The sequence below is a fragment of the Typopeltis vanoorti genome, chromosome 7 (assembly GCF_054136105.1).
Source record: "Typopeltis vanoorti isolate ZY-2024b chromosome 7, IOZ_Tvanoo_1.0, whole genome shotgun sequence".
NCBI classification, from domain to species: Eukaryota; Metazoa; Arthropoda; class Arachnida; order Uropygi; family Thelyphonidae; genus Typopeltis; species Typopeltis vanoorti.
The window spans coordinates 29,957,285-29,983,374 of NC_143555.1; the positions used below are offsets into that span (position 1 = coordinate 29,957,285).

Genomic DNA, 26,090 nt, shown 5'->3' on the forward strand with positions numbered 1-26,090 from the left:
ATAAGGGATTGAAATTTAGGGACCACATTTCCAGAATTGTAAGGATGACACAATGGATAATAGAACTGGGGAGGATGTTAACATGTAGAAGTAAAGGAGTTATGGGGGTTCCACCATAATTGTGCACAGATGTGGTAGTAACCTTATATATAAGATGGAATAAAATATTTTAGAATGGTCCAGAGAAGAGTAAGTAATGTCAGATTGCTGGAATGTTAGTATATATATAAGATAGTTTGTTGGAGTGCTAGTTGTAGAGATAGGAATGTATGATATGTATGATGGTAAAATAACAGATGAGTAAGTCAGGAGACTGGGAAAATATGGAGAAGTTGTATTCCAGAAGAGGAAGGCCATTGCTGTTACAGGGATCTCTTGTGGATTTGCTGCTGTTTAACTTATGTGTTAATGATCTTGAGAAAGGTTGAAATGGGAGTGGCATATTGAGACATAAGTTTATTAGGTCTTTTACCAAATTGATGTGGAAGAGATATTTCATAGAATAGTGGGAAGAGGAACAAAGAGGTGGAGTAAGAGGCCATCTTTAGAAGTTGTATAAGGAAAGTATAAGTTGCGGAATGAAGAGCGTTTTATTTTGCATAGAATGGTTGTTGAGTGGAATGCAGTGCTTGCGAGTATGTGTTGCAGAAGTGAAATGAGTTTAATATGCAATTTTAGATGAGCTTTGTGTGACAATGACTATTGTCTGTGATGAGTCTTTGACATTCATGGATGGCTAAATTAATATCAGAATGTAAATTATTAGATGGATTTAGATAAATTTCAGAATTGAGCTCAGTTACTACAAATCCTGTGTAACATTTTTTTTTTTTTTTTTTTTTTTTGTCTGTGGGTAACTTAGTAGTAGAACCTAAACTATTAGATTTTGAAACTTGGTATGGAATATGTTCATCAATAACTGCTATTTACCAAATTTATCAGTAACACTATTTAACAACATTTATAATAAGCTGTGATGAGTAGTTATGCAATGATTAATTTCTTGGTGAGTTTAATTTAATATGTAACCACATGAAAATATATTCTGCATAAGCAATGATGTCTATTTAGGTATACACCCATTCGTGATTTATATCAGAATTTAATCCATTTTAAAGATTTTGATGAGATATGATGACTTAACTGTGAATAAATTAATATCCTTGTTTGCTTACACTTGGATAAAAATCTTTTATCCAAGTGTAAGCAAACAAGGAGTGATGAGAACTTGGTCCACCTTTACCATGAGTTGCCTCAGTCCTGAAGATACTTCAGGTGCAAACTTTGTTTGCTTACACTTGGATAAAGGATTAAACTAAATTTATTATAGTCTAACCAAGTGGGGAAAAAAACTTCCAACCATGAGAGGATCATTGTACTTAGTAAGTATATACCAATGTTGTTTTTGGAAAGTTGATATATATATATTTTTTGTGAATGCTGCTTTTCTCAACTAATATCTTTTAAGATGAATATGATAAATTATGGAATATTTTTAATTTTTTTTTCTTCATAGAATGTTGCAGTAAGAGTGGGGTTCCTTCAGAGTGTTTTGGATATTGCAGTTTGCATAATCTTATTTTAGGGAGAACACCTCTTAGCAACTTTATGCACTGCAGCAATCACTTTCCGAATATTGCACGCTGCCTTGCTGGTAAGAATGCTTTTTTTGAAAATGATTTGTGTGATGTTATTAATGTTGCTAAATACGCTTTTCCAGTTAGAAACTTGAACAGTTGTCTTGTACATTATTATGTGGCATAAAAGTAGTTTCATTCTTTGCACTTACTGGAGCATTGAATTGCATCATGTTTCAGGACTGCTATTGTTTATTTTATTATTATTATATATTATTAGCATTATAATTTCTAAATCACTTAGGGAATTGAAACAGCGTAGATCCCAATATAAATTAAATAATACTTTAATAGATATTTCCGATATTTCAGCAATGTCACATTGCCATTTTCTAAAGGAACTTACAAAAAGGCAGGTGCACACAGGCACTAACAATACAGTAACTGAGAACTATCTATTAAAGTATTATTTAATTTATATTCGGATCTCTGTTGTTTCAATTCCCTAAGTGATTTAGAAATGCATAACCAATGTATAAGCCTATCTACGAGAATCAACATCATCCATGGAGATACGATCGCACGGAAGGCTCGCCAATATGGTAAAATGAAGTTGAAGCTGTCTAGACAATTAAATCGTCTGACTTTCCTGAAACGCTGCCGGGATAACAAGGTAATCCCGAACTGTGTAAAATTGAAGCACCGTTTTGTTTCGCAAAAAGCGCTCCGTATATACAACCGCGCTAGCTATGCGTTACTTTGCGAACAAATCACCGCCACGCGGTTAGGCTTAGCCAAAATTAACGAAGCTATTCGTATCCTCGAAGATGAACTTTCGTGCACTTTGAATCGCGAACTGTGGTCAATTTTACGTGACATCTCGTGTACCGCCGCAGATAAAGAGTTTGAAAAGATACGAGGCCGACAGATGAAGTAATTCGATAAATTATTAATAAAAAAGAATTCCACCGTCAATCCAAAACTTGCTACCAACACCGTAATCAACCTTTCTTCAGTCACCCTGAAGCCTGAAGCTCTCAACGTGCTTTCACGTGGCCACAACTTCGCCATTGCTCCCAAAAAAATACCAAGTGAGGATATTATGATCGAGATTGAAAGAGGAATCTGCCACCTTCCACATCAAATCGCCAACAGTGTAAGACTGGATGTAGCTTGTGTCCTTTCCATAGCAAAACCACCCAAAACCAATATATCCAACAAGGAATTTGAAGCCCTACAGGAATTGAGAAATAATAAAGAATTAGTTATCACCAAAGCAGATAAAGGAAATGCAACTGTAGTACTTAACCAAAAGGACTACAAAGGTAAGCTGAATGCTCTTCTATTAGATCGGGCTACTTACCTCCCTATCAATTACAATCCCACCAACTCACAAATGAGAAAACTTCACAGCCTCCTTAAGAAAGTCACTTCTTGGCCTGTAGAAGTTACCAACAGATTAAAACCGTTTAACTCTATACCCCCCGTATTTACGGACTCCCAAAAATACATAAAGAAAATGTGCCATTACATCCCATAGTGGATGGCATTGATTCCCACACATACAAATTAGCTAAACATTTGGCCAAAGAGCTCATGCACTATACTGGCAACACACCATCACACATAAAAAACTCAGCCCACTTCAAAGCCAGCATAGAAAACCTTACACTCCAACATACTGACATAATGGTCAGCTTCGACGTCTCCTCCTTATTCACAAATGTCCCACTCAAGGAAACTTTAGAGCTAATCTAAGCTAAATTTTCCCCCGATATCTCAGCCCTATTTCAGTTCACAATGAACTCAGGCTATTTCGTTTGGCAGGGAAAATTCTACAAACAAATAGAGGGGACAGCCATGGGCTCACCACTCTCCCCACCCTTGGCCAATTTCTTTATGGAGACCTTTGAGGAAAAAGCCTTAGCCTCTGCCCCACAAAAACCAACCATATGGCTTCGCTACGTTGATGATGTGTTCGCTATTTGGCCACATGGCTCTGAAACACTCCTCTCCTTCCTTACACACTTAAACAACCAACATGCCAGAATCAAGTTCACCCTGGAAAAAGAGGAAAACAACTGCCTCCCTTTCCTAGACACACTAGTCACCCTCCAGCCTGATGGAACTTTGGTTTTCTCAGTTTACAGAAAACCCACCCATACAGGCAGATACATCCACCAACAATTCCCCCCCCCCCACAACAATATGGAGTGGTAAAAACACTATACAACAGGGCTAAACTATTCTGTTCTAACGACATAGCCCTTAACACTGAACTAAATAACATCCTCAACACTTTCTCAGCCAATGGCTACCCCCCAAAAAAAATCCAAAAAATATTAAAACCTACAAACCACAGCCCCCCTCCTCCCCCCTCCACAAAAAAAAGATTATACTCTAAATCCATCACCATTCCCTACATCCGAGGCACCTCAGAAAAAATTACCAAAATTCTAAAAAAACATGACCTCACCTCCTGTTACAGGTCTTACAGAAAATTGGCATCCCTTATCCGCTCTACCAAAGACCAACCACTTCCCCTAGACCTACCTGGTGTATACCAGGTCCCTTGCAGTTGTAAACTGTCGTATTTTGGCCAAACAGGCAGGACAGTGAATATCAGAATTTCTGAACACGAGGACTACATCCGGTTTTACAAGTATAGCCATTCTGGTCTTGCAGACCATGCTCTGGATACTCGCCACAGAATACGGTGGAAGAAAGTAACAATAATACACCGGAGCAAATATAAATTCGAAAGATTATTTATGGAATCGGCCTCTGCCCTAAGAAACTCTCCAAACCTCAACAAATTTGGTTGTATGCGACTGCCCCAAATTTGGGAGGCATACATCAGCAGACCTTCAGCCCAACAGCCAAGAACGCCTACTTAGCCTGCCAGAGGGCACCATCAGGACTTCTAGGAGAACAATAGCTTCATATCTTCATTCTCAGTTACTGTATTGTTAGTGCCTGTGTGCACCTGCCTTTTTGTAAGTTCCTTTAGAAAATGGCAATGTGACATTGCCGAAATATCAGAAATATCTATTAAAGTATTATTTAATTTATATTCGGATCTACGTTGTTTCAGCTCCCTAAGTGATTTAGAAATGCATAACCAACGTATAACCCTATCTACGAGAATTAGCATTATAATGTATTGTTAGAGTTAATATACAGTTATCCAATTTAGATATACCACATATTAGAAATGCTACAAATGTACTAATTATGTATAATATCTAGTATTTACAAACTGTTCATCTCTAGTGAGTCCAGCATATATAAAAAAATAGACCATGCAGTTTCCTGGTGGACTACAAGCAAATAGCTGTATGTCGCTTGTCAAATCCTTCCCAATATCATTAATGTACAGATTAAATAACAGTGGACCAAGCACTGATCCTTGTGGTACACCCCTTGTTACCTTAAACCTTGCAGACTCATATCCCCATATACCACTTTCTGATATCTGTCAGTCAGTCATCCTCTTATCCATGCTAATATTGTATAACCCAAACCCATTTTCTCCAATTTATGCAACAGTCTATCATGCTATATTCTTTCAAAAGCCTTAGCAAAATCCAGAAGTATCGTGGTGTGTCCATTCCCCTTGTCTAGTTCAATGGTAACATTGTTATAGAATGTGGGAAAGTTGCTAAAACATGACCTTCCCTTAGTAAACCCTGTTGTTCATTGCAAAGTAGAGATTCACTGTCAACCCATTTTTGAATGCGGGGCCCTAACCAATTTTTCTGAAATTTTCACCACCACTCCTGAGATACTAATTGGTCAATATATAACAGATATTGTGTAAACATTGATTAGTGCTTGATGAAATGTTTAGGGCCCTCGATAAATCTACAGATTCCATGGCAATGCCTGTGTAATAATAATTAATAAATCCCCTGGTGTTTACCACCATTCTGAATGCACTATCCATTATTATAGACACTACATTCTCTAGTTATTGTTGTTATTATTATTACTACCATACATGTAGCTGCATGAAGTCAGAAGACTTGTTGTGCAAGACAATATCCATTATTCACACACAATTCAATGACTGCTCCATGACAGTACTGCTCCTTGAATTTAATAACTGATCATGCATTCCCAACTATCCAAGTAATTTGGCCACCACACTTTACACACTTGTAATCTGCTTTACATAATTGAGAGGGCGCTAGTGAGCCAAGCGCTGTGGACGTACCTAAGAAGAGTTCCTGATTCAGAGATAAGTTATTCTAGGAATAATTAATTATATATGCGTAATTGTTTGAGTAAGAGCAGCTGTAAACGTTGTGCGCTACCGGTATTATTAAGTGTGGGGGATTTTTATTGCCTAAACTTAATTACGAAATCATTATTATTAGACTTAGTAACCTGCAGGGAAAAAAAAAATGGCGGCGGCATTGTCATTCCATGATATTAATTTAGATTTCAGCTGTTTCGTTAAGTGTGAGGTCTGTTATATGTATTCCTTCGATTACATAAATGATTTGTGGATGTTTAGCGTGGATGGAAGAAGGGTGTGTGTGTGCGAAGTGTGACCTGAATGAGGAACTGATGAATGCAAATATGAAATTGATGACAGAAAATGTTAGTAACGATTGTGTCACGAGTGCACGTTTGAAAGAGAAGGATGGTGAGAAAGAGAGGCGAAAAAATGTTAAAAAATCAGGGAAAAAAAAAAGAGCGATTTGAAAACCATAACGGATGTTAAAAGGGAGGAAAGTGAGGCGAGAGTGGCGGAAAGAAACGAAATTGAGAGAACGAATGAAAGTAGAAATGGTATGACGCAGAAATTGCAAGTGAAAAAAATTGAAAGAATAAATGATAGTGAAAAAAGAAAATGAATGATGGCGAAAGTTGGACGCATGTTGGACTGAAAGTACTGAAACAAAGAAAGATGAATGATGGTAAAAGTGAGAACAATGATAGCGAAAGTTGAATGCATGTTAGTCCGAAAGTACGGAAACAAAGAAAGATAAATAAGAGTGAAAGTGAGAAGAATGATAGTGAAAGTTTGACGTATGTTGGACTGAAAGTACGGAAACAAAGAAGGATGAATGAGAGGGAAAGTGAGAAGATGGGGTCGAGAGTTAGAAAGATTTAATGATAGAGAGAATCTGTCGCGAGATTCGGAAAGTGAATTGGATTGGATGAGGCAAGAAATGAAATCGATGCGGAATGAAATTAAGAGAATTCAGGTCAAAACTATTAAAATAAATCATGATGACATGAAAGAGTTAACGAAAGATGAGCGAGTGGCGTTGTATGGTGACTCCATTATTAAAGATGTGCTAGAGGATTAAATGCACAAGGTATGTTTTCCAGGCGGTAAAATGAGTAGAGTGATTGAGGCAGTGGATATGAGGTAGGAGCAAGCGAAAGAGTTAATTGTATTAATTGGTACAAATGATTTGAGAGAGATAACAAAGAGTATGTCAGAATGAATGTCAGGAGGCTGCTTGGAAAGATAAAAGAGAATAGTGTGACAGGAAAGGTAGTCAGTGTGTTGTCTAGGTATGATTGTGGTGAAATGAGTAGAGAGCAAGGATTATGAATGATATTCTGGCTGAAATGTGTGAGGAGATGGGAGTACAGTTTGTTAATGTGTGGAATGAGTTTGAGGGATGAAGTGAGCTCTATGGGAGCGATGGACTGCATTTGAGTGGTTATGGTTTGAGTTGCTTGGAGAGACTGCTGCTGGAAGGTGGAGAAGTGAATAGAGAGAATGAATCAGATCGAGAGGGGATTGATGTGGAAGAGCAGGAGAGTAAGACAGGAGAGATTGAAGAAGTGGATATGAATGGGGAAGTGAGTGGTATGTGTATAGAAAATGAGAGAATGGGTGTGCAAGAGGAGCAGGGAAATGGGGAGGATCAGAGTGGATAGGGGTACACAGCATGAGAAAGGTGGATGCTCCAAGAGGAGGTGAGAGCATGTGTAGGCAGGAAAGAAATGGGATGACCAGGGATCAAGAGGAAACAGATGGAATTGCAAATGATTCTAAAATGAAGAAGCAGAAAGGGAAATGGCCCCAGTCCAGCATGGAGAGATCACATCGAGTGAGTGGTATCAGTGTATCTAGCTGTAGATCCAGAAATGAGTTGTTGTGTTTGTATACCAATGCTAGAAGTATAAGAAACAAGACAGATGAAATGGTTGCACTAATTGCGTCTGTTTACCCAAAGATTGTCGGAATAAGTGAGACATGGTTAGATGAGGACGACATCCTGACAGGAATAGAGATGGAAGGGTATGATATGTTTCGTGAGGATAGAAGGGGTAAAAAGGGAGGGGGAGTGCTATTGATGATAGAGAAAGAATTATGTCCATACAAGGTAGAGATGCAAGAGATAAATAGAGCCAGTGGTTTTGAGGCAGCATGGTGTGAGATAGAGGTGAATAGAATCAAATACTTGGTGGGATGTTGTTATAGACCTGGTAATGTGGATGTGTGGATGGTAGTGATAGTGAAATGTATAGTCAAATAAGCCAAGCAAATAAGAAAAGGGTGATCATTATGGGTGATTTTAATTATGGCAATATAGACTGGAATGAAGAGATAGCAACTGGAAGTAAAGAAAATGAGTTTCTTGAGTTTTTGAGGAATAACTACCTCAGACAGTATGTAACAGAGAGCACACGAGGATTAAGGGTCTTGGATTTGGTCATCGCATTAGAGGATGTAATTATAAACGAGGTGTCAAATCATCCACCAATTGGTGAAAGTGACTATGAGGTGATTACTTGGGTGGTTGCCAGCAGTGCAAGGACCTCTGTGAAAAAAGGGTATATGTGGAACTACAAAGGGGGGGGGGGGTGATTATGAAGAGCTCAGGAGACAGCTTGCAGGTGTAGCATGGAATGAGGAGTTAGCTGGAAATGAGATTAATGCAGCTTGTAGGATTTTCAAAAACTATTTAGTAGATGCAATGTCTAAATGTATTCCAAGGGTGAGAAGGTTAAATAAGGTAGTTGTGAGATGGATGAATAAAGAGATTAAGCATGCAATACAGAGAAAAAGGGCATTGTGGAGGCAGCATAAGAGAAGTGGAAGTAACCAATTTCATGAGGCCTACAAAGACCAGGCAAGGAGGGTGACTTGGTTGGTGAGAGTAGAATCCTAGGGAGTTCTATTTCTAGAGAAAAGAAAGACTGATTATGGAAGGATTATATTGATTGGAGGAAATGGTATAAAGACAGCTGTTGCAGAATGTGTGCTGGAGATACTTAATGAGCAGTTCATAAAGGTCTTTCAATCTTGTGAATGTGATTTCATGGAGAGATTGAGATCAGTTGATGATGGGGAGGAGAGAGACTGACTGTAAGTGAGCAAGAGATGAATGGGAAGTTGAGTAAACTAGATGTTAATAAGACTGTGGGACTTGATAATATATCACCAAGTATTCTGAAGGAATGTGCCAGGGAGTTGACACCTGCCTTGACATATTTTTTTAATACGAGTCTTGCACTCGGTCAAGTTCCTAATTAGTGGAAGGAGGGAAAGATTGTGCCACTTCATAAAGGATGTGATCGAACTCAAGCATCAACCTGTAGCCTATCTGTGTTTCAGGTGTTGTGGTTAAGTTGTTGGAGAAGCTTGTGAGAACTAGGATCCAGAGTTGGGTTGACAACAGTGGTATAATCTTTGATGGACAGCATGGATTTGCTAAAGGGAGGTCAGGATTTTGTAATCTACTTACTTATTACAATAAAGTGACTGCTTCCTTGGACAGAGGAGAAGGATACACAGTAATATACTTGGATTTCGCAACGGCTTTTGATAGAGTACCTCATGATAAGTTGATAGTCAAACTAGAGCAGATGGGGTTGGATATTAGATTGTTGCATTGGATTGGAGACTGGCTATCTGATGGGTATCAACAAGTTGTGTATGGGGGTGTGATATCCAGGAAAAGAAAAGTCACTAATGGAGTGCCTGAGGGGTCTGTTTTAGTGCCATTACTATTTAACTTGTATATTAATGATATTGGCAAAGATTTGGATGGAGATATTCAGTTGTTTGCAGATGATGCAAAGTTGGGACGAACCATAAAGAGTAGTGAAGATATTGTAGCCTTCCAAGAAGACTTGAATATATTGAGTGATTGGGGAAGCAAATGGGGATGTGAGTTCAATGTTGCAAAATGTAAGGTTTTAAAGTTTGGAAAACAAAGATCGGATGCAGAATTTATGCTTGGTGAGAATATATTGTTGGAGGTAGAGGAAATAAGAGATCCGGGGGTGATAGTGGATAAGGATCTAAAATTTAGGGGACACATCACCAAAATTGTGAAGATAACACAAAGACTTCTGGGAATGATGTGGAGGACACTGACGTGTAGAAGTAGGGAAATTCTTGTTCTGTTGTATAAGGCTTTGATTAGGCCACACATGGACTATTGTGCCCAGATTTGGTCACCGGGTTTTCAGAAGGATGAAGAGATGTTGGAAAGGGTCCAAAGGTGACTGACTAAGGTAGTTTCTGACCTCTGGAATGTTGAGTATGAGGAAAGATTGAGAAGATGTAAGTTGCAGAGTCTGGTGGAGAGATGGAAGAGGGGAGATATGATAGAGACCTAAAAGTTGGTAAGGGGTTGTTATAAGATCAATGGTGGAGAAGTTCTACAAAGAATAGTGGGAGATGAGAGGAGTACCAGAGGTCATCCCTGGAAACTGTATAAAGAGGGTGTGAGTAGGGGAGTGAGAGGCAGGTTTTTTTCGTGCAGGGTTGTAAATGATTGGAATGTCTTGCCTGAGAGTGTGGTGTCTGGAAGGAGTTTGAATGTGTTTAAGAAACGGTATTATGAGATGTGTGTGTGTGATAAAAGGACCTCCCAGATGAGTCTTTGACTCCATGAGGTCTTGGGAAATAATAATAATAATAATTCTTTGAGTATTTTTGCCAACTTTTGAAATATGCTCTCTTAACTTCAGCTCTCTGTCTATCATCTCCCCCCAAAAAAATTCCTAGCCACATCAAATTCCTGCAATCCAGTATCAGTGTAATATGCTGGTTTTCATAAATTTAGTGACAAAGAGAACAATCACTAACTTAAAAACTGCGCAATGAATGTTTATGCAATTCAGAGTAAAGCATTGTGATATGAGATGGGAAAGAAACACCTACAAAAATTGTAAATGAATAGTTTAATTCAGTAACAAAGTACATGAAGGCAATGGTCACAACCCAGAGGTCACAATGAGATTGTCAAAGTGACTCAATAAGGAATGTGGTCATCTTTCACAGCTACACAGTGCTCAGTAATGTTTCATGCTGTTTATAATGGTGTCAGTGATTTCAATTGATAATAATAACCATTACTCATGCAAAGCTCTCTTAAGTATCACAAGGTTTTGGGGAGGAGAGTGAGAACAGTAACACGTCTGTCTTGTGCATCCTGGAAATGCTTGATAGGCTTGAACATGAACGCATACAATTTACTATCAAAATTGAAAATCAGGACTCACTCCCATTCCTGGATACACTGGTCACACGTCTTCCCTCAGGCAGTCTATCCTTCATGGTTTACCGCAAACTGACACATAGTGGCCAGTATATACATGCTAATGCATATCACCACCCATCGCAAAAATTTGGAGTCATTAACACCTTTAAAAACACAGCTATAACAATTTGCTCTAATCAACAAGCTCTTAAACAAGAATTACAGATTATTAGCAACACATTTATAAATAATGGCTATAACAAAAATACTATTAATAAAGTTCTTCATAAAACTTCATCAAAAAAGAATATAGATTACAGTAAAACCATAGTCCCATACATTAAAGGGTTATCAGAAAACATCAATAGAATCCTACACCATTATAATCTCAATGCCACTTTTAAACCACCTATAAACTAAAAAAACATATTCAACTTCCAACTCCTCTAAGGATCCTCTCTTCCCATTGGCACATCCTGGAGTTTATTGCATCTACTTCACCTATAACTTATATTGGTGAAACTGGACGTACAGTTCATGTAGATAAAAAAGAACACTAAAGACACATTAAATATAACAATTTTGGGGAAGCAGGCCTCTCAGATCACGCTCTCAACACCCTACACCAAATTGATTGGAAGAGTACCCGCTCTTTACATCATACAAACCCCCTGGTATGAAAGAAAATTTAAAGAAGCTTGTGAAATTCTGATTAACCAACCTAATCTCAACAATAATGATGGCATAAAAATTCCAAGAATTTGGATGGCAAATATTCAGCCTACATAGTTTCTAGCATACTTTAGGACTTGAAGCAATTTTCAGCTTTTATTGGAAACTATTCCATACCAATTGGTTCACATTTATATGTATACTCAGTTTTTATTATTTTTATTTTATTTTATATATATATCATCATCATCATCATCAAATTCCTGCCATGTACCTTCAAGGGGTGTACAGGATATGACAGTACTACATGAAAAAATTACATCATTACTAACTTCCTATCTACAATTTTCCTCCAAATCAGTCTGTTACTTGTCAAGACTCTAACATTATCAGATCTTATATTTCTATCGTCTAAGGCACTTTGTACTGTATCAATCCACCTATATCTTGGTCTTCCTCTGAGTCGTTTTGCTGCCAACCTGGCAGAGAACACTTGTTTTGCTAATCTTTCCACTCCCATTTTGTTTAAGTGACCATACCACCTGAGATTAGCTCTGCTAACGCATTCCTGGATGCTGACAATGTCAAGTACTTTCCTAATATCCTCATTTTTAATATGATATTGCCATTGATGCCATCTGTTCACGCCTCTAATCTTTCTCAGGACTCTCATATCTGCGGTCTCTAGTCTTTGGTCAAGTGTTTTACTTCTGACCCAGCTCTCAGATCCATAAGTTAAAACTGGTTTGAACACTGTCTTGTATACAGCTAATTTAGTGTTGTGACTAATTTCTCTCTTATTCCATATGAATTTATTCAATTGACTTCCCACGATACCAGCTTTGCTGATTCTGTTGTCTATTTCTATATTTAATTTACCATCCTCAGTAAAAATCGTGCTTAAGTAGCTGAAATGTTTTACTTGTTCCACAGGTTCTCCATTCACAACACAGTTGACATTTTCAATGATTCTGCCTATTTTCATTGTCTTTGTCTTTTTATTGCTGACCTTCATACCATATCTATTACAACAGCAATTGAATTTAGTCAGAGAATCTTGCAGACTTGTAGAAGATTTATTTAGAAGTATAACATCATCTGCATAATGTTATACTTAAATTGCATAATATTATACAAACTTGGAGATGTTAAACATCTCTAATTTTGATATCAGGTTTAATACCACTTTCCTTCATAATATGATCCATATAGAAAATGAATAACAGAGGAGATAACGTACATCCTTGTCTCACACCAGATTTAACATTAAACCATCTTCCAGTACTTCCTTCAATTCTAACTGCTGACTTTCAACTCAAAGACTAAGTATTGCTTGATATAATACCCCATTAACACCATATAACTGCAGCGTATTGAATAGCTTCTCTCTTGGCACCTTGTCATATGCCTTTTCCAAATCGACAAAACTTAAATACAGATCTTTCTTATATTCCAATGCTTTCTCGACTATTTGTCGTAAAGTGAAGATCTGATCCTGACAGCCTCTATTTGGCTTGAATCCAGCTTGTTCTTCACCAAGCTTTTCTTCCACAATTCTTCTCAACTGTTTCTCAAATATACTTGCATAGATCTTGCCAGGAACACTCTGTAGGGAAATACCTCTGTAATTCTCACATTCAGTTTTATTTCCCTTTTTATATATGGGTACTATGAGAGCTCTACTCCAATCATCGGGAATTCGTCCCTCTGTCCAGGCTTTCTGAACTATGCAGTGCAGCCACTGTAAGACTTTTATACCACCATACTTCAGCATTTCTGGTCGAATATCATCTACTCCTGCTGCTTTCCACATTTCAAGCCTTTGATGGCTTTTTCTACTTCAAGTATGGATATGTATTCCTGACTGCATGCCTGGTCAGTGTTTTTTATCACTGTGCTGTCATCACTGCTTGTTTCATTTAACAGTTTTTCAAAGTAATTACTCCATACTTCAAGGATATCTTTTTCTACCATTTTCATGTCACCTTTATCATCTCCAACTCTTTTTACAGCACTCTTTCCCCCATTCCTAAGCTTCTTCTTCAACAACCTCCAGAATATTTTGTCACCTTCTTGCTATTTATTTTCTATATTCTTGCCAAAGTCCTCCCATGACTTATTTAGCTAATTTTACACAGTGTTCAGCATTCTTGCATTCGTCTCTATATTCTCTAAGAGCACAAGCTGACTTATTTGCCAGGAACTTTTGATATGCTTTCTTCTTTTCCTTCACTGCCTGTTTAACTTCCTGTGTCCACCATGGAGTTCTGATATTTTTATCCTTACAGACAACCTACCACATGCCTCTCTGGCTGAATCAATCAATGTTTTCTTCAGAGTTTGCCACTGAATCTCCAAGGTTTGATTCCTGTTCTCAAACTCTTTCATTTTTTCTTCAATAATCTTTGTGTATTTTAGTCTATAGTTCACATCTGAGAGCTTCTCAACTTTTATTCGCTTTAAAACTTTCTTACATGTTATTCTTTTCAATATGAAATTCAATTTTATTCTGCTCAAGACTAAATAGTGATCACTTCCAATTTCAAATCCTCTATACACTCTGGTGTCCTGCACCAGGGAGAAAACATCACTATGAACAATAACATAGTCAATGAGACTTTTCTTATTCCTTGCCTCTTCTCTCCATGTGAATTTGTGCACATTTTTATGTTGGGACATGGTGTTAGTAATAACCAGTCCATGTCCTGAGCAGAAATCCAACAGATATTTGCCATTATTATTAGCTTTGCTCTTTTCTCCAAATTTTCCCAAAATATTTTTGTATGTCTCACAATCATTTCCTACTCTGCTATTTAGATCCCCAACAAGGACCAACTTTTCCTTTTTCATTGTGTCAGTTGCTTTTTCTAGAGCGTCAAAAAATTCCTCCACTTCTACCTTAGTAGAACCTTCTGTGGGACCATAGGCACAAATAAGTCTCATTGTCCAGTTCCCCATTCTCATATTTGCCCACATTACTCTACTTGAGACTGACTGCCATTCAAGAAGATTAGCCTCGTATTATGTGTTGAATACTATGGCTACTCCTTCTTTTCCTTGATTGTCATTGCCTGAATATAACATTTTGTATTTATTGCTCAGAAAGATCTCACCAGTTTTGGTCTTTTTTGTTTCAGTCACCCCTATTATGTCGATCTGATACTTATCTAATTCCTCAGCTAGCTCCATTTCTTTGCCATTCAGGCTTCTTATGTTGATGGTACCGATCTTTAACTCTGGTGATGTTGAGTTGGGGTTTGTTTTCAGATTTGTTCCAGTAGCTGACTTTTCACTGTTCGCCCTGGTTCCCTGGCGAAAACAACGGGGGGGCCTTGTTTAACCGGGCAATGTCCCAGCCGGCATGAAATTTTGTCATGTTGTACCATCATTTTTTATTTTGGTTTAACCAATAAGAATACAATTTGGTCGGCTAAATCCAAAATTGCCAGCCCATCCTCGTTAGTTCAGTATCAAAGTAGATACCCAACAGGGTGCACCACGAGAAGGTGAGGATTGGACATTAGGTGTCAGAAGCCCTGGTAGGTTCTCCGCATTCCTTGAAAGGCTATGTGGAGGTCTCCTCTCAGTTATACAGCTTTGATCCTTAAGCACCCCTTTTATTTATATATATATATGTATATATATATATATATATATATATATATATATATATATATATATTAGGGTTACAAAGTAATTTTATAAACTTGGTTATTTTTACTCCTAATCCCAAGTAAGCAAACAATTACATTTGCACCTCAAACGTAGTTCAAGTCTAAAGGTGGTGCAACTCACTGTAAAGGTGGGTTTCAGGTGCAAACTTAATTGTTTGCTTACTTGGGATTAGGAGTAAAAATAACCAAGTTTATAAAATTACTTGGTAACTCTAATATACATTATTCCCAAGGTAAAAAAACTTATTTACATATATATATAAACACATCTTGCTCTCCAGCCCAATTTAATTTCGAAGTGAAAATAACCAATTCAATGAAGTCTACAAAGACCAGGCAAGGAGGTTGACTTGGTTGGTGAGGGTAGCTAAAGAGAGGTATGAACATCAGTTAGCTAATGAAGCCAAAAAGAATCCTAAGGAGTTCTTTCGATATGTAGCCAGCAAAAGAAAGAATGATTATGGAAGGATGACATTGATAGGAGAAAATGGTATAAAGACAGCTGTTGCAGAATGTGTGCTGGAGATACTTAATGAGCAGTTCATAAAGGTCTTTCAATCTTGTGAATGTGATTTCATGGAGAGATTGAGATCAGTTGATGATGGGGAGGAGAGACTGATAAGTGAGCAAGAGATGAATGGGAAGTTGAGTAAACTAGATGTTAATAAGACTGTGGGACTTGATAATATATCACCAAGTATTCTGAAGGAATGTGCCAGGGAGTTGACACCTGCCTTGACATATTTTTTTAATACGAGTCTTGCACTCGGTCAAGTTCCTAATTAGTGGAAGGAGGGAAAGATTGTGCCACTTCATAAAGGATGTGATCGAACTCAAGCATCAACCTGTAGCCTATCTGTGTTTCAGGTGTTGTGGTTAAGTTGTTGGAGAAGCTTGTGAGAACTAGGATCCAGAGTTGGGTTGACAACAGTGGTATAATCTTTGATGGACAGCATGGATTTGCTAAAGGGAGGTCAGGATTTTGTAATCTACTTACTTATTACAATAAAGTGACTGCTTCCTTGGACAGAGGAGAAGGATACACAGTAATATACTTGGATTTCGCAACAGCTTTTGATAGAGTACCTCATGATAAGTTGATAGTCAAACTAGAGCAGATGGGGTTGGATATTAGATTAGTGCATTGGATTGGAGACTGGCTATCTGATAGGTATCAACAAGTTGTGTATGGGGGAGTGATATCCAGGAAAAGGAAAGTCATTAGTGGAGTGCCTCAGGGGTCTGTTTTAGGGCCATTACTGTTTAACTTGTATATTAATGATATAGGTGAAGATTTGGATGGAGATATTCATTTGCAGATGATGCAAAGTTGGGATGAACCATGAAGAGTAGTGAAGATGTTGTGGCCTTGCAAGAAGACTTGAATAAATTGAGTGATTGGGCACAGAAATGGGGATGTGATTCAATGTTGCAAAATGTAAGGTTTTAAAATTTGGAAAACAAAGATTGGATGCAGAATTTATGCTTGGTGTGGATATATTGTTGTAGGTGGAAGAAATAACAGATCTGGTGGTGATGGTGGATAAGGATTTGAAGTTTAGGGGACACATGTGGAATGAACCTTGTGAGAATAGGATGAAGATTTGTGGATTGCAAAAATTGGTTGATAGTTGGAAAAGGGGTGATATGATTGAGACATTCAAATTACTGAAGGGTTTCTATAAGATTAATCCAGAAGATATTTTTGAAAATAGGACTGGTGGTGGGAGGACTAGGGGCCATGCATGGAAGATGGGTAAGAATGTGGTTAACAAGGGTGTTAGAGCTAGATTTTTTACTTGGAGAGTGGTGAATGAGTGGAATAAGCTGCCCGAGTCTGTTGTGGGTGCTACTACTGTGAATGAGTTCAAGGCAAGGTATATGTGTGAATGTCAAATAGTTGTTCTTGATATGATGTTAGGGCCTCCCTCGATGAGTCTGTTGACTCCTTGAAGTTGCCCAGAATAATAATAATAATAATAGCCAAAATTGTGAAGACAACACAAAGGCTTCTGGGAATGATGCGGAGGACACTGACGTGTAGAAGTAGGGAGATTGTTGTTCCTTTGTATAAGGCTTTGATTACTCCACACATGGATTATTTTGCCCAGATTTGGTCGCCTGGTTTTCAGAAGGATGAAGAAATGTTGGTCCAAAGGCTACTGATTAAGGTAGTTTCTGACCTCTGGAATGAGGAAAGATTGAGAAGATGCAATTTGCAGAGTCTGGTGGAGAGAAGGAAGAGGGGAGATATGATAGAGACCTAAAAGTTGGTAAGGGATTCCTTTCTTTTAGGCTTGGTAAGGGATTGTTATAAGATCAATGGTGGAGAAGTTCTACAAAGAATAGTGGGAGATGAGAGGAGTACCAGAGGTCATCCCTGGAAACTGTATAAAGAGGGTGTGAGTAGGAGAGTGAGAGGCAGGTTTTTTTCGTGCAGGGTTGTAAATGATTGGAATGCCTTGCCTGAGAGTGTGGTGTCTGGAAGGAGTTTGAATGTGTTCAAGGCACGGTATGATGAGCTGTCTGTGTGATAAAAGGACCTCCCAGATGAGTCTTTGACTCCATGAGGTCTTGGGGTAATAATAATAATAATAGGACTCTAGCTTTGATGTAGTAAAGTTTTTTTTTTTTTTTTTTCACCAGAGGTCAGGCCAATAATTGTTGTAATGGTTGATCAGTAACTTTAGCAAACCATGTTTATTTTGGTTTATATTAAACTAAAGCTTTGCTCTTACATCATAGTTATCTTCATAATTTTCCATAATGTATTCTGATCACCATGTAAGCATGAAAGGAAGGATATATGTAACTTAGTTAGAGCCTATCAGACTCTTATAAGTATGTTTTAACTAATGCAAAACCAATGCACAACACTGCCAGCATGTCATGAATAGTTCCAAAAAAAGCATAATTTCTCTGTTTCTCTGAATCTTTTCTTCTCTGTATATTTGCATATAATGAAGTCCTTTTAATAGAAGGTTAAACCAGTAGTGTCATTAAATTTGCAGTAAGGTAACAGTATTCAGTCCTGCGACTAGTAGTGACATCTTTATTTTTCCAGTTTGCCCACCTAATAATCAAGTTGTAAGAATACATTTTGGGAAAATTATGGAGACAACTACCGTGTTTGAGTAAAACTTTAGTATAATATAAACCAAAATCAACATTTGACGTTTCGACCTTCATATCAAGGTCATCTTCTGGAGAATATACACAATATACAGAGAAACACGCTGCACTATAATCTACATGGTTTGCTAAAGTTACTGAACAACCGTTACAACAATTATTGGCATGTCCTCTGGTGAAAAAAAAACAAACCTTTACTACATCAACGCTTGAGTCCTATTATTATTATTATGTATTGGTTACAAAATTACATTGGGTTGGAGAGCAACATGTTTATATATATATTAAAAACATGATTATACATTTAAATTTCAACCAGTTGGTATAGAATAGTTTCCAATACTAGCTGAAGGTTGCTTAAAGTCCTAAAGTATGCTAAATACTAAGTATTAAGTAGACTGAAAATTTGGTGTAAAGTGGATGACAAATGATATCAAACAGGAACTGCAGTTGAAAAGGAGATTATGGAAGATATACAAGGAGAAGGGTGGAGGATAGATATACGAAGAATATAAAACACAGGCCAGAAGAGTGACCAGAATGGTGAGGAAGGCAAAACTGGAATATGAGAAGAGATTGGCATTAAAATCCAAAGAAAATCCTAGGGAATTTTTTAGTTATGTGGCGAGTAGGTGGAAAAACGATTGTGGAAGAATGATATTGTGGGATAAAAATGGGAATAGAGTGACTGATGTAGAGGACATAGTATAGTTGTTCAATGAGCACTTTATTGGAGTATTTCATCCTGGAGGAGGTTTTAATACTAGAGGGATAGGGCAGGATCAGGGTTTAGAGGTTTAAGAGGAAAGTGTGTTCCAAATACTGAGTACTCTGGATACCAATAAAGCTGTTGGGCTGGATGGTATTTCACTATGGGTTTGAGAGAATATGCTAAAGAACTGGCAGCTCCATTGACCTGGCTTTTCAATAAAAGTCTGGCTGAAGGAAAGGTACCCAGGGAATGGAAGGAAGGTAAGATAGTGCCACTGCATAAGGGCGGTAGCAGACTAGAAGTGTCTAATTATAGGCCTGTTTGTGTGTCATCAGTAGTTGTTAAGGTCTTGGAGAAATTAGTGAGGGACTGTATATAGCGTTGGGTAGATGAGGGTAATGTTATCTGTAAGAATCAACATGGATTTGTTAAGGGGCTCTCTTGCTTTAGTAATATCATTGTCTTTTATAATAAAGTGACAATAGCAGTTGATGAGGGAAAGGCATATACTGCCATTTTTTTGGATTTTGCAAAGGCGTTTGACAGGGTGCCACATGATAAGCTGATATTTAAGTTGCAGCACATGAGTTTAAATGTTGGGTTAGTCAAATGGATTCAGGATTGGCTGACTGACAGGTATCAGAGAGTCGTGTATGATGGGGCAATATTGAGCAAGCAGAAGGTTACAAGTTGGGTTCCACAGGGCTCAGTACTGGGACCTGTATTGTTCAGTCTTTATATTAATGATATCGTCAATGGATTGCAAGGGGACATTCAGTTGTTTGCAGATGATGTGAAGCTGGGAAGGGTTATCAATAATAGTGCAGATGTGGCAGCCCTGCAAGAGGATTTGAATAAACTAGACAGATGGGCAAATAAATGGGGTGTCGGTTCAATGCAGCAAAATGTAAAGTCTTGAGGTTTGGGATCTATTGATGGGAGGAGAAGCACTCGATTGGAGGTGCTGTACTGTAGGAGGTAGGGTAGACAAGAGATCTTGGGGTGATGATTGATAGAAAACTGAAATTCAGGGAGCATATTGCAAAGGTGGTAAGGGTAACTCAGAGGATTGTTGCAATACTGAAAAGGACACTGACCTGCAGAGATAAAAGAGTCATCATTCCATTGTATAAGGCCTTGATTAGACCACACTTAGACTATTGTTCTCAGATTTGGTTGCCAGGATTTGAAGGGGATAAATTGACTGTGGAGAGGGTACAGAGGCAGATAACAAAGGTTTCAGGACTGTACAATGATAGTTATGAGGATCGGCTGAGATAATGTGAACTGCAGAGTTTGGTGGATAGAAGAAGGAGATGTGATAGGATCGAGACTTTTAAACTGTTGAGAGGCAGTTACAGGGTAGATATTGGAGAGTTATTTCACTTAGTGGAATGGCAGGTGGGAGCAATGACAAGGGGCCATCCCTGGAAGTTGCGAAAGGAGGCTGTGTGCAAGAGGGTGAGGAGTGGTTTCTTTGCATGGAGGGTGGTTGAACCTTGGAATGCATTGCCTGAGAGAGTGGAAACGGTCAATGGGGTCAAGGAGTGGTATGGTAAACTTTGCATTTCCTAAAAAACGACCACCCACGATGAGTCTTTTGAGTCCATGGAGGCCTGGATAATAATAATATGTGCTATCCAGATTCTTGGAATTTTCATGCCACTATTATTGTTGATATTAGGGTGGTTAATCAGAATTTCACAAGCTTCTTTAAATTTTCTATCATACCAGGGTTTTTGTATAGTGTAAAGAGCAGGTACTTTTCCAATCACTTTGGTGTAAGGTGTTAAGAGCGTGATCTGAGAGGCCTGCTTCACCAAAATTGTTATATTTAATGTGTCTTATGTGTTTTCTTTTTTATGTATAGGGATTGTACATCCAGTTTCACCAACTTACCTTATATTGGTAAGTTGGTGAAACTGGATGTACAATCCCTATACGTAGAAAAAGAACACATAAGACACATTAAATATAACAATTTTGGTGAAGCAGGCCTCTCAGATCACACTTTCAACACCTTACACCAAATTGATTGGAAAAGTACTCGCTCTTTACACCATACAAAAACCTGGTATGAAAGAAAATTTAAAGAAGCCTGCGAAATTCTGATTAACCACCTTAATATCAACAATAATAATGGCATGAAAATTCCAAGAATCTGGAATGCACATATTCAGCCTATTTAATACTTAGTATCTAGCATACTTTATGACTTTAAGCAACCTTCAGCTAGTATTGGAAACTATTCCATACCAACTGGTTGAAATTTAAATGTATAATCATGTTTTTAATATATATAAATAAAAACATGTTGCTCTCCAACCCAATGTAATTTTGTAACCAATAGATAATAATAATAGGACTCTAGTGTTGATGTAGTCAAGTTTTTTTTTTTTTTTTTTCACCAGAGGTCAGGCCAATAATTGTTGTAGCGGTTGGTTAGTAACTTTAGCAAACCATGTAGATTGTGGTGCAGCGTGTTTCTCTGTATTTATTATTATTATTATTATTATTATTACGGGTGACTCCAGGGAGGTCTTAGACTCATCGAGGGAGGCCCTAAACATCATGTCCTCACAACTATACGACATTCTCACAGTATCTATCATACCTTGCCTTGAACTCACTCACCATTCTAGCACCCACAACAGACTCTGGCAGCTTATTCCTCTCATTTACCACTCTAAAAGTAAAGAACCCAGCTCTAACACCCCCTACTAACCACACTTTTGCCTAGCTTCCATAGGTGTCCCCTAGTTCTCCCACCACCAGTCCTGATCTCAGAAATATTCTCCGAGTTAATCCTATAGAAACTCTTTAGCAATTTGAATGTCTCAATCATATCTCCCCTTTTCCGCCTATCAACTAATTTCTGCAACCCATAAATCTTCAACCTGTTCTCATACGGTTCATTCCATAGACCTGCTATCATCTTAGTCACTCGCCTCTGGATCCTCTCCACCTCCTCCCCATCAAGAAGGAACCTAGGTGACCAAATCTGGGCACAGTAGTCGAGATGAGGTCTTATTAAGGCTCGGTACAGAGGTACAATAACTTGCTTGTCTCTGCTCGTCAAGGTATTTTTCAACAACCAAGTGAGTTGATGAGCTGATTTAGCTACTTTTGCAATGTGTTTCTCCCCCCCCCCCCCCCCAAACTTCATATCCCTATCCACTAACACTCCCAAGTCCCTGGCCTCATCAATCTCCTGGAGTACAGTTCCACCAATGTGGTATATTCCAATCAATGTTACCATAGTTGAAATCCCCCATAATAATTACCCTCCTTCGACTCATTTCATCAATTTGTTTATGCATACTATCTCTACCATCTGTTCCATCACCTGGTCTATAGCAGCACCCAACTGTATATTTTATTCTGCCAGTCTCAATCTCACACCAAATAGCCTCAAATGAGCTCTTTTCACTATCCTGTGATACAGATTCAATTCTCCTTGGCTGCAGTTCATCAGCTATCATCAATAACACCCCTTCCCCCATTTTATTCTCTCTGTCCCTCCTAAACACACTATAACCTACACTTTCTATCCCACTAACTATATCATCTTCCAGCAGCCATGTTTCACTAATGCCAATAACCTGTGGCCAGGAAGAGCCAATCAAGGCCAAAAATTCTTCCTTCTTGTTCCTAATACTCTTGGCATTAATATACATGAAATGCAGTGATCCCTTTGTCCCACCCCTATCTTGATGCATTATTCTAACTATCCCATTCCGGTTTTCTGTCCTTAGTACTGGCTTGGGTACATCATATGCATTCTTACACGCAATTGTCTCACTGATGTTCACATATCCACTCCCCCCCCCCTTGGTAGTTCTAGTTTCCCTGGTTTTGCACATCCATTTTCACTTCATTCAGCAACACTTTATCCAGTCTCTGTACACCAAATCCATTCAAATGCAGGCCATCCATCTTGCATAAATCCTTTCACTGAAATATTTTGCAAGGTGGCCAGCTGGAGTATATAGTGTATATACTGCAGAAGATGACCTTGATATGAAGGTCGAAACGTCGAGTGTTGATTTTGGTTTTTATTAAACTAAAGTTTTACTCAAGCATGGTAGTTGTCTCCATAATTTCCCCAAAATGTGTTCCGATCACTCTGTAAGCCTAAAAGAAAGTTGTAAGAAATCATTACCTTAAGAAATCAAATTTAAATCACTAACTTGACTAAATTAAAATTTTATGAAATAAAATTTTAATTTAGTTGCCTTTACAAATGCCCTTTAACTTTTATTAATTAATTAAAGACAATGAATTCATTAATTTAAATACAGTATGAACTTGATAACAGTGAAATCAGAAAATCCTTCCTTGTTCATATAACAGTGGGGGAGGATTGAAAAACTAAAGCTCTGATAGTTTTATTAAACAAAAAGAACTTTTTCATTTTTTCTCATAAAAGCACTTCTGTGTGATGCACACTAGTTATAATGACTGCTTTTAGTTTTTATGATTCTGCAGATGGACGTGATCATGTGCCATGCTGTGTGGAGCAAAACATCCCAGAAGTATGCCGATCTGTATGCAGTGGTGATTATCAGTTATCATCAGTCATTCAGCATTACTCTTGTGCAAAGTTTACCATTCCTACTTTAGCTTGTATTGCTGAAGGAGTAGGTAAGTGGGGTCCACTAATTCTTTCATATTGGTTAATACCGTATTTTACCATGAATAAGTGATATGTAGTTTCAATGAATCTATAATTTGGAACTAAAATTGTGAAAAAATTAAACTTTTTTTAAGTTATCAAAATTTACGAAAATCTTTATTGAATTTGCATTCTTGTAGCATTAGGTATATGCCTGACAGAGTGGTACTGAAAGCTTCAAGAAAACTATCATTTCAGATAAAATAGGTTGTAACTTTTGTTGCAGCCCATTTTATTACATCATGCATATTAATTATTATATTTATATAATCTGAGGTTGTTAAACCAGATGACTACATAATAATAATAATAATAATTATTATTATTATTATTATTATTATTAATTATTATTATTAACACCAGACTCATTGCACGAGGCAAACACTGATACTGACAAAGCACATTAAACCATGCCTTAAACTCATTCAGTGTATCTGCATTCACCACGAAGTCAGGCAATGCATTCCACACACCAGCTACTCTACATACAAAGAACCTGCTTCTTATTCCCCTGCTCACACTCTTCTTATACAGCCTCCAGAGTTGTCTCCTTGTTGTACCCCCCCCCCTTCTCCCAATTTGTGAAATGTTTCTTCCTGATTAACCTGGTAACAACCCTTTACCAACTTAAATATCTCAATCATATCTGCTCTCTTCCTTCTAATCACAAGGCTTTGCAAACTACATTCTCTTTAACTGTTCTGATATTCCACATCCCAAAGACCAGTTATGAGCTTAGTCAGTCTTCTCTGGACTCTTTTTTTTTAATATATCCTCATCACCATGAAAACAAGGGGAACAAATCTGTGCATAATAATCCATACAAAGGACTGATCAAGGGCTTATGCAATGGATACAGAACCTCTTTATTTCTATAAGGTCCACTGCATCATTGCCATAATCTGATGTGATGTCTTCAACATCTGCATACAGCTGTATATCACAGGTTAAACCTATCCCAATATCATTAATATACAAATTAAACAACAACAGTCCAAAAACAGAAACACGTGGTGCATCACTAGTGACTTTCCTCTTTCAAGATAGTGTGTCCCATATACTCCCATTCATAGGTGACTGGCTATCAGATATTTAGCCAGTCCCTATCCCATTCACTAATGTGTTATCCAGTCCTATCTGCTTCAGTTTAGTGACCAACTTGTGGTGTGGAAATCTATCAAAAGTCTTTGAAGAATCTGAGTATGCTACTGCATATGCATTTCCCTTGTCCAGTACATAGTCACCTTGTTATAGTACATAAACAAGTTGGTAAAATATGATCCCCCCCCCCCTTCTCTTGAGCACTAAGAATACCACTGTTATCAATGCACTTTTTTTTTATATATCCTATCTCTCACCAACCTCTCCAATACCTTAACTACAACTCCAGATGTTGAAAGTTTTTCCACTTGGTTATACTATAAATTAAAGATTCCAAGAAATTATATGGGGTGCTTAAGGGTCAAAGCTATATAACTGAGAGGAGACCTCCACATAGACTTCAAAGGAATGCGGAGAACCAACCAGGGCTTCTGACCTAATGTCCAATCCTCACCTTCTCATATTAGGTGCACCACGAAAATTAGGTGAAATTGGAAGTGAACAGGCGAGCATGGGCTGGCAATTTGGGATTTAGCCGACCAAATTGTATTCTTATTCGCTTAAACCAAAATTTCAAATGATGGTACAACACGACAGAATTTCATGCCGGCTGGGGCATTGCCCAGTTAAATAAGGCCCCGTTCTTTTTGCCAGGGAACCAGCGCAAACAGCGAAAGTCAGCTACTGGAAGAAATCCTAAAACTTACCCCAACTCAACATCACCAGAGTTCAAAATTGGTACTATCAGCATAAGAAGAAATGGAGCTAGCTGAAGAATTGGATAAGTACCAGATCGACGTAATTCGGGTGACTGAATCAAAAAAGACAAAAACTGGTGAGATCCTTCTGAGCAATAAATACAAAATGTTATATTCAGGCAATGACATTCAAGGAAAAGAAGGAGTAGCCATAGTATTCAACACTAAATATGAGGCTAATCTTCTTGAATCACAGGCAGTCTCAAGTAGAGTGATGTGGGCAAATATGAGAATGGAGAATGAGACTTATTTGTGCCTATGGTCCCACAGAAGGTTCACTAAGGTAGAAGTGGAGGAATTTTTTGAGGCTTTAGAGAAAACAACT

The 26,090-nt window shown here is 37.9% G+C and overlaps 1 protein-coding gene across 1 annotated transcript in view; it reads left to right on the forward strand.

Annotated features, from left to right (window-relative positions):
• The window catches only part of LOC150104547 (Ig-like and fibronectin type-III domain-containing protein 1), a 548,674-nt gene that overhangs the window by 146,975 nt on the left and 375,609 nt on the right, over positions 1-26,090 (forward strand). The window contains exons 8-9 of the mRNA XM_090395576.1: positions 1,517-1,654; positions 23,720-23,875. Of these exons, the coding sequence (XP_090251702.1) occupies positions 1,517-1,654; positions 23,720-23,875 (294 nt within the window). The remainder of the gene's footprint in view (positions 1-1,516; positions 1,655-23,719; positions 23,876-26,090) is intronic.